Source organism: Carcharodon carcharias, chromosome 7 (genome assembly GCF_017639515.1).
Source record: "Carcharodon carcharias isolate sCarCar2 chromosome 7, sCarCar2.pri, whole genome shotgun sequence".
Lineage (NCBI taxonomy): Eukaryota > Metazoa > Chordata > Chondrichthyes > Lamniformes > Lamnidae > Carcharodon > Carcharodon carcharias.
The window spans coordinates 159,496,747-159,516,509 of record NC_054473.1 but is presented as its reverse complement, the minus strand read 5'-3'; the positions used below and the strand labels follow the sequence as shown (position 1 = coordinate 159,516,509).

Below are 19,763 nucleotides of genomic sequence, written 5' to 3'. Positions count from 1 at the left end.
GAGGGTGAAAGACTAGGTGGATGGGAGTTTGAAGGTGCGGTTGTACTTGCCATGAGGAAGAGATTTTTTTTCCAGTAGGCATGGGAGGAAGTGGGATTGAAAGGGGGATAAGAGTAGTGTGTGGTAAGGGGAAACAGAAAATTGGTTAGAAATGGCCTTCTCTGTGATCAAGATCATGGAAATTGACAGATCCAGTGAGGTAGCATGATCAAGGGGGCTGGCTGTGCAATAAATAAGAAAGTTTATATGGAGGGAGAGAAGTGAATTAATTCAGAGGCAGGGCAGGAGGAACTAAGATGGAGCTTGCAATCAGCAAAACTGAGGGGGTCGCTAAGTGTAGAGTCTTATGACAGTATATCTCGGTGAAAACATGAGGTGTGGTGGTAGAGAATGAGGATTTTAAAGGAAATATGTGGGAGGCCGAAGGTGGTGAGGCTGTTAAGGAAGGAGGGCTACCAGAGAAGTAGGGGAAGGGACTAATGTGTAACAGTGATTCGGGCCGCACCACCACTGTGATTATTGAGCATTTCAGGTTAAAGACTAGTCAGAATGCATTGCAATCATCTACAACTTTATTAGTGATGGGAAGGGCCTTAGTCATGAATAATGGGACATTCTGGAGGGATGTTTACTGCCCCTCTGGCAGAGCCCAAAGAGGTCAGTGATGGGTGGGGCAATTGGGACTTGAAGAAGGTTGGTGAGGTGAGCCCCCAGAGTGCAATAATAATGGAGCATTTGGGGTTCTGCCTATAGGTAATGCCACAATGGGTTCAGAAAATTCCAAGAGGCAGAGGGTGATAATATATACCTACGTCATTCAAAGTAAGGCAAGAGAGTCAAATTATCAGGCATAAATAGAAATTGGTGAAAAACAAATTTCTAGTAGGTGCCAGGAAAGATTCAATGTCTAGTAATAATAATGATCCAATAAGAATCTAAAGCTATTTTACTTCTTGCGTGTAGGGGGAAAACGAGATGAAGAGCTGATTTTGCCAATTAACTCCTCACTAAGTGTAACACTACACCAAGATCAGGTAAGGTTTGAGACTATAAAGACTTATAAACATTAAGGCTAGGGTTGATGAACAACGGAGCATCTGCATGTCCAAACCTAAATCCCATTCTTGTTTGATATTTGCATTCTGCTTTACCTTCTAACTAGACAAGTCCACTGAAATCCGCAGATGGCCTAATGGCTAAAGATGCCATCAGTTGTTTCTAAGCCATACAAACCAGTTTGATCCTTGGCCTGTGCTGAATACACTGACCACAGCCAGGGCAGCAATTGAAAGTTATTGGCCTCAGGTCCTGAACAAGACAAGGGACAAGTCAAACAAGGTTTTCCTGCAGGGTAATTGTCTAATGACACATGGTAGAAAGTGTGTATGTGTGTGTGCCCTGCCTCTGAATTAATTCACTTCTCTCCCTCCATATAAAACTTTATTTATTTCACAGCCAGCCCCCTTGATCATGCTACCTCACTGGATCTGTCAATTTCCATGATCTTGATCACAGAGAAAGCCATTTCTAACTAATTTTCTGTTTCTCTTAGCACACACTACTCTTATCCCCCTTTCAATCCCACTTCCTCCCATGTCTACTGGAAAAAAATCTCTTCCTCATGACAAGTACAACCACACCTTCAAACTCCCATCCAACTAGTCTTTCACCCTCCAATCACCATAATACTCGTTTTTTCCCCCTCAGCTTCACCACCCTCACCTGTAACTTTGATGCCTGTCGTGCCAAAATGTTTACATTCCCCTAGTATGGCCTCACTATACACTCCCTCATGTACAATGAGGTGCAGACTTAAACATGGTGGACAACTGGCTGGACCATGCATCACCCGATCTGGTTGGTCCACAACAAGCACCATCACTCTCCTCTTATGAGACCATCCATTAGTTCAGAATCATCCTGAACAGCAATAATAACCCCCCACTTCTTTTCTCCACTACTAAATGGACTCAGTCATGGCAATGACAGTCATGCCATTGCTCCTGTTCTAGCACAGCCACTTGATTGAAATATTGGTAGTTCTACAGCAAGGCTCAGTATCTCGAGGAGAGGAGGAAAAAATTTTAGCACAATTCCAAAAAAAATACATTGAATGGATTGGTACAAAATGTAGTACTGCAGCTTCCTGGTACTGGACCATTTCTGAATAAATTCAGTTTGGTTCCTTTAATGAAGGAACCTGAAAATGTATAAAGATAAATCGTTTTGTGATGGTAATGCTCTTTCTTTGAAATCTGCATATTTCTGTGAGGAAATAAATTCCAAGTACTAATGACAGATTTTTTTAAAAAAGTAGAAACCAATAATGTCTGAAAATGGTAAGTACAATATTTCTCTGTCATTTGAATGAAAAAAAGACTGATTCATTTTATAGATTTTGTTCTGCAGTTTGGGGTCAGCGTCAGGCAGTTTCAAGTCAGGTTGGTATGGGTCTGATAATGCTGAATTCCACCCTCAATCTGAATATTTTCTAGCAAAAGTTGAAACTCAAACTCAGAAGAGCAGGTTAACATTTCGCTTCCTACGCTATTACATTTTTGACTTTTGGTAATGATTGTTGAATTACTTTTCTTTAGTGTGCTTTTATTAAATGGGAGCAGCATTCAGGTGTAAGTTTCAGTTGTGTAAGTTTCAGTTCTGGACCCATAGTTCAGACGAGCTACAGCCACTGGGTATGGGTGCACTGTTGCAAACTTTATAAATTTATTAAGTAAATCACAGTTTGTACAAAAACATGACATAATAAAGTAATGCAGACCTAATAATGTAATGCAGACCCTTAATACAGTCGGTTCACTTTGGAACACCAGCTTCTGATCTTCCGATAGACTACTGTCAAGAGACAGCTCCGCTGTCAATCTTCTTCCTGCTCGTCTTCCTTGAATTGCACACTGTGCTGTTGAAAGTTGGTGTTCATTAACTCTTTCTAGACACAGCCCCTGTGCATGATCAAATAGTGTTCATGAACTCCCAATTAGTTTGGGCAGTGCATGTTCTGCCTCGGATTGGTTTCTCCAGGGCGATGGACATCTACTGATGTCGCTTCCTGTTATCTCCCATTTGGTTTCCTAAAGTGTAATTTACTTGTAGGATAGTCACTCTCATTGTAACTTTTTCTATTATTTTTGTTAAATTTTATGGCCTTTCTACTAAGATAAGAGATGTCCAGGATAGTTTCTGATTAATATTTGGGCTGAATTTGCCTAATCGATCAATATTGTATGTCCTGTAGAATCCTCATTAAGGCAGGTGCCTATCAGTATGTTTTGGTTAAGAAAATTGCTTGACGTTTTTATAGTGGCAGCAAGTGCTTGGAACTAAGTTAATTATAAGAGTACAAAGTGGCACACAAGCCATTGCCCCTTCAACATCCACTCCCTCCATCACTGACACAGTGGCAGCAGTGTGTACCATCTACAAGATGCACTGCAGCAATTCACCAAGGCTTCTGCAATAGCACCTTTCAATCACACATCCTCTACCACCTAGAAGGACAGGCAGTTGCATGGGAACACCAGCACTTGAAGTTCCCTTGAAGCCACACAATCCTGATTTGGAAATATATCACCATTCCTTCACTGTGGCAAGGTCAAAGTCCTGGAACACGCTCCCTAACAGCACTGTGGGTGTACCTACATCACATGGACTGCAGCGGTTCAAGAAGGCAGATCACCACATTCAAGGACAATTAGGGAAGGGCAATAAAAACGCTGGCCTTGCCAATGACACCCACATCCCATGTAAGAATTTAAAAAAAGCCTTAAAATAATTCAGAAATTACAAAGTTACTTTATAAACAAACTCTATATAGATTTTATGTATGATCAGTGCATAAAGACAATTAGTATTTTAAAGCTGAGGTAGCAGGATACGCTTGTAAAATAGGGCATGATACATAAATGAGTCAAAAGAGTTACACAGCTACAAAAACTGATCACAAAACATTACAGAACCAAAATAATATAGGCCTGTCATTTTTTTTTTGAAAGAAAGTGACTGCTGCTCTTTTAAGACACTACAAGTTAAAAGGCTAAATTATTTAAGACATAAGGCTGAAGGTTTGAAACCTCACAGCTGTTTTCTTCAACAATAGGGTTTTCCAACAAGTACAGCTGTTAAGTGTTAATTGCTGGGGAGCGTAACAGTTCCATACTCAGATTTGCTCAACCTTGACTGACTTCACAGCACTTGCTCTGTAGCTAAACCATAAATGTGTAGCTTTATACTGGCCTAGGGCAATGTGGCATGATAGTTACCTATGTTACTCACAATAAGAGTTTGTGGTGAAAGAATTAATCCAGGCTGGGCTTTTGGTTCAAGCTGGTTTATTTTCAAGACAACTCCTCAGTGCTACTGACTTCTAAGTAGCTTCCACAAAAAGTGTTCCAGCTGTATCTTTTTATTCTATTTAGATGGGATAATCAAAGCCCATCACCTGTTTAACTAGCAATTGGTTTTAACAAGGTGATTGCCATATTAACAGATTCCCCTCTTTTCCTTTTAAATTTAAAACTAAAAATCTAAAGAACATTTGTTTTAAAACAAACAAAAGGAAATAATGTCACCAATTTCCACACCCATAATTCCTGAATTTCTTTTACCACATATATAAACAATTATAAAACAAAATAATTTTTCTTTATTGCATCATTATAAGACACCCCTCTTCCAACACATTTAATAATTTTTTTAGAGCCGGCACTTCTTTTCGTGAAACAGTCTAATAGTTGGTGACTTGTCAACCCATTTTATCTTAGAGATCTCTCTTCTCTCTAAACATCTCTTTTATGCTGGCTAGGTCTATTCTTAGCCTTTTTCCTGTGACACTTTTCATGGAATGAACGTTGGCCCAAGGAGACCAGTTATTGACATAACATTCTATGGGCAAATGTTCCCACATTGCCCTTTATATAATATTTCTGTCAGTATATTGGAGAAGTTAACCCCCATATCTAATGCTGCTACCAAGGCCAGCATTTCAGCAGCTAAGGTACTTTTCACTACCCTTTTATTTTCTTGGCCTCCCAAGCCAGTAGGCAACGCTTATCATTCTTTCCCACCAAGAATATGATAAACCCTGCTGTGCTAGAGTACCCATCTGGAAGATTGGAATGTGAAGCATTGCTAAGAATGACCAACCTCATCTTCTGAATCACCCAACGTTACAAACTTGAGCACACAGAATTTAATTATTTTTATTTGCTTGCTCTCAGAATATGCTCAACTGTAGCATGTTTCATCATGGTACTCAGCTCCAACACATCATAACTAGCGTCAGGCCTAGTCTGAGTGCACAACCAGTTCAACTGCCCAATCAAGCTTCTGATTTGTTCTGTTTCTTCCTTGGTAGCAGGATCCTCTTTGTGTGAGGATCTACCATAAGTTATTGGGATAGGATTAACATTTTCTAGATAAGATTGCTGATTCAATGTCATTCCTAACTTGCTCTGCTTAATGTCTAAACCTATGTATTTAAAGGCCCTTGAAGCCCAACTTCCGACCTGGAATTCCTTCTTTATCTTCGATTACCCATTGTTTAAATTCTACAGAGCCTTCCCACAGGAAATCATCGACATGCATGATAAAGATTCCAGCTAGTTTCTTTATGGAACCATTAGAACATCGTGGGATCTGCCTTTAACTCTCTGCAACCTGTTTTCCACAGGACAGACTTCACGGAAAAATACCACACTCTTGATGCATCATTCAACCCATAAACACACTTGTTCAATTTCCACAGCTTTCCTTCTACATCACCAGCTTCTTTAGGTGGTTTCAAAAAAACTTCCCTAGAAACTTCTCCTGTAAAAACACTGCCTTTATATCAGTCAATTTGCACTCCCAGGAATAGGATGTCAAAATAGCTAAAAAATTTTCAAACTCACTTTCCCCACAGTAGGCGAGTTCTTTCTGACATCCTGATCTCATAGTCTCTCTTCAAAGCCTTGGGCGCCTCGGGCTATTAACCTCACTTTGGCCTTGCATATGCCATCTGGGAGTACCTTTTCTGTACAGATCCATCTGAGATAAAGCTGGCTGTCCCTGATCAGGTGTTTCAGAATATACCCTAATTTCCTTCCAACTTTCTAACTCTTTGTTTGGCTTCCTTTATCAGCTTACTTTCCAATTTATTAGCAGCTACTATAATCTCTCAGTCATAAGGACTTCTACTTACTATTGAGATTTCTAGCTTGCTCTCTAGTCCTCCTTGTTAAGCTACGGCCTCTACTCACATTCCTCTCCCTTTCTGGACTGCTGCTATATGATCATTCTCCCATGCGAGCAGAACCCTGTTCACAAATCCGTGATTTTTTTTTTAGGGTTACGACCACTTTCTGGTCCACAGTCAGAACTCATACTGTGTATTCTGGGTTTCCACATCTTTACCTCGGTTTGCCAATCGATAGGTCTTGTCTCCTATCTTTCATCCTGCACATTTAGCCAATGTTTGTATTTATCAGTGGCCTTTCCTGCTCTCCTTATGATAGTGGCATCCCTCCACATGCTGGTCCCTTCTGGCATGTATGTTAACTTTGTTCCTACTCTGTTGCCCTTTTGGACTAATAGGGTTGTCGCGTACCTCAGCATTACTTTGTTCATAGTTAGTTAACCCTGTATTTGCCATCGTCTACTCCTCATAACTACCCAGTGTATGTGTATGTGAAGTGCATGGTGCCTCCTCGCATTCTATGTCCTGTTCAGAGCCTGTAAAGGTATAGTCAGTACCAATTAACTGCGAAGAATGAATGCTAACAGTTTGATTGCCATGTCGCACATTTACTACTTTCCCATCACTCCCTATTACCTTGCCAGGTCCTTTCCATTCTTTCTGGCCTTCCCTTTTATAATATACCATGTCTCCTTTTCCAAAATGTATTCCTGATGGTCTTATGCAGTGCTGTGGTGGTGTCTTGCGATATTTAAGGCAAATTTCACACTGAGCAGTGATTTGTTCAATAAGGTCATCATATCCTTTATCGTTCACTCCCACATCTCGGAGTAGAGCCTTCAGTTTCTGTGGCGCCGGATATACAAACGGTCTATGTAATTTCCAAATTATCTTGTTGTCCACCAAATTTTTATTCTCAGCAGTTAAGAAAACTTCATGAACTTCAATGAGAAATCTCTGGCTTCCTTAGTGAAAAACAGTAATGGCCTGACCAAGTTAAATATAGATCCACATTTTTTCCAAACACAACTGCTCTATCATTCTTCATGCCTAGGGTCATTTGAGCCACCTTCATTGCAGATCAACTCAACAATAGCAGTATCTCACTAGAAACCGCATCAGTACTGATAAACAGATTGATCCCTGCTATCTTATAAGGGAGGACCACCCATTGAGGATGTTAATGTATTGCCATCTCTGAACTTGAAGCAGGGAGAGCTTTCATACTCCTTGAGCTTCCCCCAGTCTGCCTCATCAAGAGACTCCAGATAGCAGTCAATCCATGCCACACCGTAGAAGTGCAACCATTGTCCAGAACTGCAAAGTTGAAGGAATCTGCCATCAAGATACTCATCACCGGATTCAAACTCAGTGATCAATACAATTCCATCACGGCAGTCACCATCATCATTTTCAGTTTCAGATGAATCCGTCTCTTGGGTCAATTGAAAAACACAATTCCTTAATTGTGGGCAGTTCATCGCATAATGATACTGGGAATCGCACTGATTAACCACTCCCCGTGCACCTTTTTGGGTTTAAACGCCTACAGTCACCATCCCAGAAATGCTTTTTGTCCTGACTCAAATTGGCTAGTGTTACAACAATTTTCAGACCTCGTCATTAACCCCAACTTTGTATTGGAATCCTTATGTAATATTTGGTCAACCTCAAAATTAGGCCACCATTGAATCCTGAAACATAGTTGTTCGCATTTGTTAAGAAAGTGGCAGTTTCCCCAGAAATTTTTTCAGGGCAGCAGCTGTTTGATCTAGGAGAGGATTTCTCCCCCGTAATTGAACCCGTTAGCACTAAAAGACTATCAACATGAGAAATGAGAGCACAGTCCAGTAATGTAAATGCCAATTCTGATTCCAGAATTTCAAGTTCAATTCTCTGTAGTCTCCTATACCATTTATCAAAATCCATGATATATTCTTCCATGGACTGATCATCTGATTTCCTAAAGCTATCAAAGACCATCCAAGCTTCATACACTTGCAATAACTCATCCTTTTTGTAGAACTTACCCAAAAATTGTAACAGAAGGTTCAATCCCTCTTCATGATCCAAATCATCTACTTTACACTCTGAAAAATACTTTACTCCTTATCTTACTTTCGGCTGGTAATGATAACGCCAAAGCCAAACCTTGCTTCTTCCGGGGTATGGAAGTAACCCAGCTCCACATTTCAACTTCAGCCTTCCATTGCTGATAAGTTTCAGAGTCAGAAAAAATTGATGGATAGTCAAAGCTTGCAATTTTGCACCATCCTTCTGCCATTTTGTAACTTAGATTGGCAGCAACAATGCACTTCTTTTCCCTCAGAGGATTGAGACAGAATTCTTCATATACAGAAACCAATCAGCAAAGCTTAAAGTTCATCCTGTGCTACCATGTTACTCAGAATAGTAGGTTGTGGTCAAAGAATTAATCCAGGCTGGTCTTTTGATTCAAGCTGGTTTATTTTCAAGACAACTCCTCAGTACTACTGACTTCCAAGTAGCTTCCACAAAAAGTATTCCAGCTGTATCTTTTTCTTCTATTTAGATGGGATAATCAACACCCATCACCTGTTTAACTAGCAATTGGTTTTAACAAGGCAATTGGCATATTAACATCCTATAGTGATTACAATTAAGGACAATATCATATTAGATTAATTGATTAAAATACTTTGATTACTTGATCTTTTGATGTTAAAATTCCAGGCAAGGCCCCAGCGAGATGTGAACTCGCGACCCCTGGTTTACAAGACCAGTGCTCTAACCCTTGAGCTATGGAGCCGATTACTTCATCATTGCACATAACTGTCTTACAAACTAATTATTAATTATGACCTCTCCTACACAGGCTGGTTGGATGTGTTCATATTAAAAATACCATTGGAAATTTAATGTTCATCCCATTTGACTGAAATATGTTTAAGCCTTGGCATTAGTAGCAGAATACTATATTTTAATGTACATCCCTTGTAAAACATGCTACTGTAACAGGAAAGCAATAATATAAAGAAAAGTTGATCCAAAATTTGTGATTTAAAATTTTTCCCAATGTTAACCAATGAAACTACATAAACTTATAAGTTGCTCTTATATGAACATAAATTGCTGTACATAAAATTGGCTGCTGCATTTCTTACATTACAGCGGTGACAATCGAAAAGTACTTAATTGGCTGCAAAGCACATTGGCATGTCCTAAGGTGATGAAAGGTGCTATATAAATTCAAGTTCTTTTCTTTTAATTGAGGATTGGTAACAGTAGGACATTTGAGGGAGTGTTTTGATCAATAGGTTGAACTAATGTCTAGTTATGAATATGGTAATAAATTAGATGAATTCCTGTATTAACTCTTATGGAGCTCATTATTCCTATAGCTAACAGTATTAAAAAAGATGTCTTGTGTGACTGGTTCTGTAATCCAGCTGGCATCCTAGTGATGGGTTTCACCAATTTCACTCCACCAGTACTTTCTATTTTTTGTGATTTCAGTTAAAAAGTACAACCACAGTTGCTGCAAGCCGAGATTTTAAGGAGGACAGAATATGGCTAAATGGAAAAGAGGAAAATATCAACCACCCAAGGCTGCAGTCTTGTTTACGAGAAAGTGTGTATCCATTATGCAATCAAAATAAGCTTTCTGAAAATGGCACTATAGCAATTAAATGTTCTATTGATTGCTGACTTATGTGAGAAGGTGTTGATTCTTCTATGTCAATCAAGTATCAGTCCACACTTTCTGCTTTAGTACATTCCAATGAGAAAGAGAAAGAAAAATTCCAAGAAAAGGGCCCACCATTTGTGGTTAACTTAAAAAGTTAAAGACAGTATCAAACTTAAAGATAAAGCATATAATTATGCAAAGATGGGTGGCAGATCAGAAGATCGGAAAGAATATAAAGAACAGCAAAGAATGACAAAAAGATTAATAAGGAGGGAAAAATTAAGAGTGTGAGAGAAAGCTAGCTATTAAAATAAGACAGATAGTAAGAGTTTTTATAGATATTTAAATAAGAACAGGTGTAACAAAGTGAGCATCAGTCCCATAGGGAGTGCGTTTGGGGAACTGATAATGGAAAGTAGGGAGATGGCGGATGAATTAAACAGTTATTTTGCTTTGGTCTTCACGATAGAGGACACAAGTAGCCTCCTAGATATAGCTGTAAATCAGGACATGGAAGGGAGGGAGGAACTCAGGAAAATTACAAACACCAGGGAAATGGTATTGAGCAAATTGTTGGAGCTGTGGGCTGACAAATCCACAGGTCCGGATGGACTTCACCCTAAGGTCTTGAAAGAAGTGGCTAGTGAGATAGTTGATGTACAGGTTTTAATTTTCCAAAATTCCCTAACTTTGGGGAAGGTTCCATTAGATTGAAAATAGCAAATATAACTCCTTTATTCAAAAAGGGAGGGAGAGAGAAAGCAGGAAATTATAGGCCAGTTAGCCTAACATCTGTTATAGGGAAAATGTTAAAAGCTATTATTAAAGATGTTATAGCAGGGCACTTAGAAAAATTCAAGGCAATCAGGCAGAGTTAATATGGTTTTGTAAAAAGGAAATCATGTTTAACCAATTTATTGGAGTTCTCTGAAGGAGTCACGTGCTGTCGATAAAGGGGATATACTGTACTTAAATTTCCAGAAGGCATTTGATAAAGTGCCACATCAAAGATTATTGCAGAAATTAAAAGCTCATGGTGTAGGGGGTAACATATTAGCATGGATAGAAGATTGTCTGGCTAACAGAAAGCGGAGAGTTGGCATAAATGGGTCTTTTTACTGGTTGGCAGGATTTGATGAGTGGTGTGCCAGAGGGATCAGTGCTGGGGCCTCAACTTTTTACAATTTATATAAATGACTTAGATGAAGGGACCGAAGGAGTGGTTGTTAAATTTACTAATGACACAAAGATAGGTAGGAAAGAAAATTGTGAAGAGGATGTCAGGAGGCTACAAAGTGACAAATATAGGTTAAGTGAGTGGGCAAAGATCTGGGAAAATGTGGGCAAATGTGAAATCGTTGATCTTGGACAGGAAGGAAAAAAAAGCTTATTATCTAAATGGTGAGAGATTGCAGAGCTCTGAAATTCAGAGAGATCTGCATGTCCTAGTGCATGAATCACAGAAGGTTGGTATGCAGCAATTAATTAGGAAAGCCAATAGAATGTTATCATTTATTGTGAGGGGAATTGATTACAAAATTAGGGCGTTTATGCTTCAGTTGTACAGGGCATTAGTGAGGCCACATCTGGAGTATTGTGTACAATACTGGTCTCCTTATTTAAAGAAAGATGTAAATATGTAAGAAGCAGTTCGCAGAAGGTTTACTAGATGAATACCAGGAATGGGCGGGTTGTCCTATGAGGAAAGGCTGGACAGGTTATGCTTGTATCCAGTGGGGTTCACTGTTTAAAAATAAGGGGTCGCTCATTTAAGACAGAGAATTTTTTACTTTCAGAGGGTTGTGAGTCTTTGGAACTCTCTTCCTCAAAAGGCAGTGGAAGCAGAGTCTTTGAATATTTGTAAGGCAGAGCTAGATAGATTCTTGATGAACAAGGGGGTGCAAGGTTATCAGGGGTAGGTTGGAGGTTACAACTTGATCAGTCATGATGTTATTAAATGGCAGAGCAGGCTCAAGGGGCCGAATGGCCTACTCCTGCTCCTAATTTTTATGTTTATTTGTATGTATGTATAAATCAGCTATGTGTTAGTACAAATGGCTGTCCAAAATAAGGGATTTTTGAGGAAGGAGGTTACGAATATTTTGTGGCTTAGAATGATGTTGCAATTCCAAGTTATCCTTAAATGTTCTGATATTTACATTAGAATTAGGTTTGTTGAACCGAAAGATTCTGATTGGCACAAGCAGTTGTATAAAAAATGATTTCCCAATCTGCTGCCTGCATTTGTAAATTTAATTTAATTACCTCTATCACATGGGGTTTAAACTGATTAATACATGGACAAGTGGAGTGTAGAATCTTGTGTACAAATGAGGAAGAACTTGACGTCCGCTTAACAGTTTTCCAGGTTTCTTTACGTTTTGAATAGATATTGTGTTCTTCTTAGAGTATCTTTTATTTATCATAAAGGACCAGTGTACATCAAAGAAGTTTAATTATTGCCTTTTTAAAGCCTTTGTACACCAAACAATAAGTGTGATGTTCATGCCCATGATGAATGCACAATTTCGTTGAATCCTTGTGGTTTAGCGCTGCATCTTCACTCTCTTCATCGCACTGTTGGTAGCGATGCCTTCAGCTCCCAGCCACATAATCTGGAATTCCAGTCCTAATTCCCTCCACATTTCTAGCTTCCCCTCCTTTAAAATCCTTCTTAAAGCAGACCTCCTGAATCAAGCCTTTGGTCACATCTTTCCTAATGTCTCCTTTGATCTTAATGTCCATTTTCCTTTAACCTCTATGAAGCATCTTGGGACATGTTTCTACAAGGTACTTTGTACACAGCAAAGAAAACTGCAGACACATTGCTGCATATTACAATTATATATAAATTCAATATTGGCATTTGGCCTTGATTCCTACATTATAATAATGGCTATACTTCAATAATACTTATTGGCTGTAAAGCACTTTGGGATGTCCTTTGGTCGTGAAAGATGCTGCAGCAATGCATGTTTTTAAAAATTTTTTTTACAGTTATTTAATGGGTGCTAACATAAAACTTGGTGATTTGTTTCTTTTCACCTTTTGCTTGCCTCATTTCCCAGGATAATGTTCTGGGGACCTGGGTTCAAATCCCGCCACGGCAAATGGTGGCATTTGAATTCAATAAAAATCTGGAATTAAAAGTCTAATGATGACCACGAAACCATTGTTGATTGTTGTAAAAACCCATCTGGTTCACCAATGCCCTTTAGGGAAGGAAATCTGCCATCCTTAACTGGTCTGGCCCACATGTGACTCCAGATCCAATGCAATGTGGCTGACTCTTAAATGACCGCTGAAATGGCTTAGCAAGCCGCTCAGTTGTATCAAACTGCTACAAAGTCTCAAAAAAGGAATGAGCCCAGGTATCGACCTAGGCACCAGAAACAACAACAGCAAACTCAGCCCTCTCAACCCTGCAAAGTCCTCCTTACTAACATTTGGGACCTAGTGCCAAAATTGGGAGAGTTGTCTCACAGACTAGTTAAACAACAGCCTGACATAGTCATCCTCACGGAATAATTTCTTACAAATAATGCCCCAGACACCACTATCACCATCCCTGGGTATGTCCTGTCCCAACGGCTGGTGGCAGCACAGTCAGGAGGAGTTGCCCTGGGAGTCCTCAACATCGATGCCAAACTCCGTGAAGTCTCAAGGCATCAGGTCAAACATGGGCAAGGAAGCCTCCTGCTGATAACCACATGGCGTCCTCCCTCAGCTGATGAATCAGTATTCCTCCATGTTGAACACCACTAGGAGGAAGCACTGAGGGTGGCAAGGGCACAAAATGTACTCTGGATGAGGGGCTTCAATGTCCATCAATGGGAATCAGGGGGAAAACTCTCCACTGGTTGGAGTCATACCTAGCACAAAGGAAGATGGTTGTGCTTGTTGGAGGTCAGTCATCTCAACTCCAGGACATCACTGCATTCAGGGAAGTGTCCTCGGCCTAACCATCTTCAGATATTTCATCAATGACCTTCCTTCCATCATAAGGTCAGAAGTGGGGATGTTCGCTAATGATTGCACAATGTTCAGCACCATTCGCGACTCCTCAGGTACTGAAGCAGTCCACGTCCACCTGCAGCAAGACCTGGACAATATCCAGGCTTGGGCTGACAAGTGGCAAGTAACATTTGCGCTACACAAGTGCCAGGCGATGATCATCTCCAACAAGAGAGAATCTAACCATTGCCCCTTGATGTTCAAAGGCTTTATCATCACTGAACGCCCCCACTATCAACATCCTGGGGGTTACCATTGACCAGAAATTGAACTGGACTAGCCATATAAATACTGTGGCTACAAGAGCAGCTCAGAGGCTAGGAATCATGCGACAAGTAGCTCACCTCCTGACTCCCCAAAGCCTGTCCACCATCTGCAAGGCACAAGTCAGGAGTGTGATGGAATACTCCCTACTTGCCTGGATGGGTCCAGCTCCCACAACACTAAAGAAGCTTGACACCATCCAGGACAAAGCAGCCCGTTTGATTGGCACCACATCCACAAACATTCACTCCCTCCACCACTGACAGACAATAGCAGCAGGGTGTACCATCTACAAGATGCACTGCAGGAATCCACCAAAGCCCCTTAGACAGCACCTTCCAAACCCACGACCAATACCATCTAGAAGGACCCAGGCAGCAGGTAGGTGGGAACACCACCACCTGGATATTCCCCTCCAACCCACTCACCATCCTGATTTGCAAATATATCGCCGTTCCTTCACTGTTGCTGGGTCAAAATCCTGGAACTTCCTCCCTAACAGTACTGTGGGTGTACCTACACCACATGGACTGCAGCAGTTCAAGAAGGCAGCTCACTACCACCTTCTCAATGGCAACTAGGGATGGGCAATAAATGCTGGCCCAGCCAGCATAGCCCACATCCCGTGAATTAATAAAAAAATATATATTTTAACATCGAGGTAGATGTTTTGCTAGTCCTATTTACAGTTTTTGCTCAATTAATAGAGGCTTCCTTATGGTTCTGATGCTTTCTCCTTTTTTAAACTACCTAAGATCACACTTCTTACAAAAATCTCAAATTTGCATGAAATTTTGAACTAAACACTATATTGAGTTTAATGCAATATTTACAATTTTACCACAATCTGTAACTCAAAAAAAATGTGGCAAAATGGATGCCTTATTTGTGCTTTGCATAGATTACCCCTTTAAGCTCTTGTATCAGTTTAGAATTTCCCTAGGGTCAATTGCCAATCTTTGGGTTATAACCACACATCAATCAAGAATCCATTTTAAAATAGGACATTGACGTTCACATTTTTCCTTAGAAATATGAGGGAAAAGTAAAGTACACAATTTCAATCTAAAGCCTGTATTTAAACAGAAGGGATTCGGTGGTAATATTGAATACATAGGGGAGGATTTTTCCCTCGTCAGGCCAGCTCAATAGGGTTGGGCAGCCAACCACTGCCCGCAATCTGGGCTGGACCGCGATTTCACGCTGGTGGGCCAATTAATGTTATAAAACATGTCTCCGCTGTCACATGAGCAGAGACATGTTATAAATGAAATGTTAAAATTTTTATTTTATTTTTAGTTGCAATTGGAAACCTCATCCCATCCGTGGATGAGGTTTCCTAAAAAATGCAAAGGCCGCTTGACCTTTTTGGCTGCCTGCCAGCCATAACATTTCTTTCTATTATGACTTTAATGGCCTTAATAGGCCTTTTAATTGTTGGCGGGTGCGCTGCCGACTCCGGTATGTGCCCGCTGACCGAAATATCACGTGAGTGCGTGATGACGTCGGGACGCTCGCCCAACGTCATCGCACGTCATTTTATGCTCTGCCAGGTTGGGCGCGCGTTTTGTGTTTGCATTGTAACTGTTTCTGGCAGTGTTTACAGTATTTGTAAAATAATATGGACTTTTTTATATAAGCTTCCAAAATGTTTAAAGCGTGATCTGTAATTACAGAAATACTTGGATCTGCAAATTTTCATGAGTTTGTAATTTTGTTTCTCTCCTAGTCCGTCGTATAGCAAGAAAAAGAAGAAGCAGTGGTGATGGAAATTCTAACACGTTAACCCTCCACCATAAAATTCATATCTGCTCTGTAAATAACTTTCCCACAGCAGCGGGTCTGGCATCCTCTGCAGCAGGTTATGCTTGTCTGGGTAAGCAAGTTGGGAAACAAACCATAGACCTTTATAACATGCATTCCAGATAAAATGGGGGTGGGAATTAGTCTGGGCCGCAACACAGAGGATCCAGGCTGTCCAGAAATTAGACCTGGTACCTCAGTTACACCTTTACGGCCTCACAGGCGGTTGGCAGTTTTTTGAGTTCAAACAATTAATAGGGGGAGTGATTCAATTTTGTTTTCTTTTTAATCCTTTGACACATACTTTTCCAAAATTCGCGCTACAGCACTTCCAATAGTGCAGCTCTCCCCCAGTACTGCATTAAAGTATAGCACTCCAGGACTTGAGCACAAAAATTAATCTTGAGACACCAGTGTAGTACTGAGCGAGTGCTGCACTGTCAGGGGTGCTGTCTTTCAGATGAAATGTTAAACCGAGGCCCTCTCTGCCTTCTCAGGTGGATGTAACAGAGCCCATGATAATATTTTGAAGATTTATCCCCGATGTCTTGACTAATATTTATCCCTCAATCAACATTATTTAAATAAAATATTTGGCATTTTCCTTTTGCTCTTTGTGGGTACTTACCATGCGCAAATTGGCTGTTGCAATTCCAACATTACAATGATGATTACACTTCATAGGCACTTCATTATCTATAAAGCACTTTGGGATCTCAAGTCATCATGAAATGCAAGTCCTTCTTTCTATGTTTTGCAATTTCACTAACTGATGTTCCTCCATTGCAGTCTACACACTTGCCAAGCTGCATGGTTTGGAAGGAGAGCTGTCTGAGATTGCTCGTCAGGGGTCAGGTAGTGCATGCAGAAGCATGTACGGAGGGTTTGTGCAATGGATAATGGGAGTGAAAGAAGATGGGAGCGATAGCATCGCACAGCAGATTGAGCCAGAAACTCATTGGCCAGAGCTCCGAGTTCTTATACTAGTGGTGAGTCTGTGACAACCTGAACAAAGTCGTTCTATAGAGTCAGCACCTCTCTTGGGCCTGCTTGTACGGGAAACTGCCTTTTTAACAATTATGTTTACCTACATTCTTTTTCACTTTAAACGCAGGATTAGCTGGAGATTGTTTTAACAGTGTCGAGTAGGCTGTGGATAGTTGGATGTTCTACAAAAAGTATAAAACGTTTCATCCACCCTAATTGAAATGAACATAGAAGACACTGAAATAAAAGCAGGAAATGCTAGGAACACTCAGCAGATCAGACATCATGGCAGAACTTTTAGCTTGGTGAACGGGCGCACGCCCGACCTGCTCGAGTGTTAAGTAAAGCGCATGATGTCAGCTGGACGTGCCTGCGTTAACGCACACTCTCGCGATATTTCGCTAGCGGGTGCGCAATGGAGACGGAGGCGCACCCGCCATTAATCAAGAGGCCAGTTAAGGCCCTTGAGACGCCAATTATCTCCAACTTTACATAGCCCGTGTGATTTTTAGGCCATCACATGGGCAAAACAGGCAGGCGGGCAGGCCACAATTTGCAAAATCTCTTCCATGGGCGGGATAAGAGGGGTCTGTGGCCTTGTCAAAGCGATTAATGAGGAGTTCAGGATATCACTTGCTGCTGGTTGCTTCTGTGAACAGGAGAGCTTCATCTCGCTTCAGAGCTGCATTCAGAGAATTTAGAAGCTTCAGTTCAGGACTCAACTGTTGTTTTCCAGGCCCCCAGAGGATTCACACAGCATGGGCCCTTCCAAGTATCAGACAGCCTTCCCTTACCCCGGGAATGGGGATTGTGGTCTCTGCTGGTGGCACCTCCTCTGAGGAGGAAAGGAAGGCCAGAAGGGGGTGGATGCCAGGTGTCCCTATTCAGCTTCCAGCTGAGGGACCTGTGGGAGGAGAGGCACAGGCACAAGGGGCTCAGGGCCATCAGGTAGTCCAAGGCTGAAGGGGCCGCAGAAGACACCACAATCCTGCTGCCAGGGTTTACAGGTGGCGATGCAGCTACCTCAATATGTCTGAGGTCCAGTGCTGACGGAGGCTCCATGTCTCAGGGGAGACAGTGACCTCCATCTGTCAGAGGATCAGCCCTGAGATTAGCTCCGACTGTATTGGTGGACACCCCATGGCAGTGGCGCTGAAGATCACAGTGGCCCTCAACTTCTATGCCTCCAGCTCTTTCCTGGGGTCAGTGGGGGCTCTTTGTGGAGTCTCCCAGTCAGTCCATAGTTGCGTCAAACTGGTGATACGCGCTCTGTTCAGGCGTGCGTTGACTTTCATTCGTTGCTGTATGGATGAGGCCTGCTAGGCAGATCGAGCCAGAGGCTTCGCAGTGATTGCTGGGTTCTCCCACATCCAGGGTGCAATCGACTGCACACGTAGCCATCAAGATGCCAGTGGGTGAGCTGGGAGCCTTCATCAACATGAAGGGATTCCACTCCATGAATGTGCAGATGGTGTGTGATCACAAGATGCAGATTCTACAAGTCTGTGCAAGGTACCCTGGCAGCTCTCATGACACTTACATCCTGAGACACTCCCAGGTGCCGAGGCTCTTCAGTGCTCCAGTCCGACTGGATGGATGGCTGCTGGGTGAAAAGGGCTATCCCCTCAGAAGATGGCTCTTGATGCCTCTCTGCCACCCAAGAACAGAGGCTGAGCAGCGGTATAACAGGAGCCATACCTCCACAAAGGCGGTGATAGAGAGAGCCATAGGTTTTCTCAAGATGCGCTTCTGATATCTGGACCGTTCAGGAGGCACATTGCAGTACCACCCAGATCATATGTCATTGATAGTGGTTGCATGCTGCGCTCTGCACAATCTGGTACTCGCAAGGGGAGACACAGTGAAGGAAGAAGATCTTGAAGCAGCTGCACAGGCAACAGATGATGAGTCCAGTAGTGAGTCTGAGGACCAGCATGGTGAGGAGAATGTTGAGGGCATAGACGCTGATCTGGGTAGCCTACAGGGAGGCAGGGACACCCAGCACACTTTGATCCAACGCTCCTTCAGCTAGCTTACCAAATAACCACAACATGCCAGGGCTACAGCCTCCATACTCAATCCCTGACAGGACCATTTTCTTAGTCAACAACATACACTATGTGCCTTTGCAATAAAGTTTCAGGAGACACATGTCCATCATAACATCATGGCCTACCCTGCACCTACAGAACAAATGAACCATACAGAGGCCAGTTGCACAAAATAACATCTCATTTACTTGTGAATTTGAAACATTGCTGAAATTAACATTATCCGGTGTTTTCCATCACCATTAAAAAAAGAAAATTAAAATTGGGGAACCAAATATCACCCTTAATAAGCCCGTGTTGTGCTTAAGGTGCTTTAAGTTTCCGTTTGCGGGTGCTATGTCTAAGTGCTTCCCTCTTGCTGACATCGGCATTGGAGACAGCGTGCTGACTCTGCTGTCTTGTTGGCCTTGATCACCTTGGCAGGCGTCCACTGGCCCGTGGAGCCTGTGCTGGCTCTGCCTGGGAGGGAGAGGCCAGTGCCACGGCTAGCATCTCCCCAGTCGCCACAGTCACTGGCAGAGGGGTGGAAGAAAAGCTGCCCTGAGAGGAGCCCGCAGAGATGACAGGCAGCTCATGTGCCAACGTCAGGCTGCTTTGGACCTGCTCATCAATGATGGTCGGGCCTCTAGCTGGGATACTGGGTGCCCAATCCATCTCCCACACTGACGCGGACCAGCTAAGGTCATTGCCGGTGTGAGGGTTTGCAGGTCTGAGTGCATCCCCAGGAACCCCTGATTGACTCCCTGGAGGAGCCTCTCCATGAGAGTCGGTACTCTCTCCATGGAGG

The 19,763-nt window shown here is 42.0% G+C and overlaps 1 protein-coding gene and 1 non-coding gene across 3 annotated transcripts in view; one reads left to right on the top strand and one right to left on the bottom strand.

Annotated features, from left to right (window-relative positions):
• Positions 1–19,763, top strand: part of mvda (mevalonate (diphospho) decarboxylase a) — a 42,342-nt gene that overhangs the window by 1,204 nt on the left and 21,375 nt on the right. For both annotated transcript variants that reach the window (XR_005943577.1, XM_041192081.1), the window contains exons 2-5: positions 964–1,034; positions 9,686–9,800; positions 15,865–16,011; positions 16,728–16,927. Coding sequence is in view for 1 of the 2 variants with exons in the window: in XM_041192081.1 (XP_041048015.1) it covers positions 964–1,034; positions 9,686–9,800; positions 15,865–16,011; positions 16,728–16,927 (533 nt within the window). In the remaining variant the exon portion in view is untranslated. The remainder of the gene's footprint in view (positions 1–963; positions 1,035–9,685; positions 9,801–15,864; positions 16,012–16,727; positions 16,928–19,763) is intronic.
• On the bottom strand, positions 8,906–8,978 carry trnat-ugu. Its single transcript has one exon. It is a non-coding gene; the product is annotated as a tRNA-Thr (tRNA).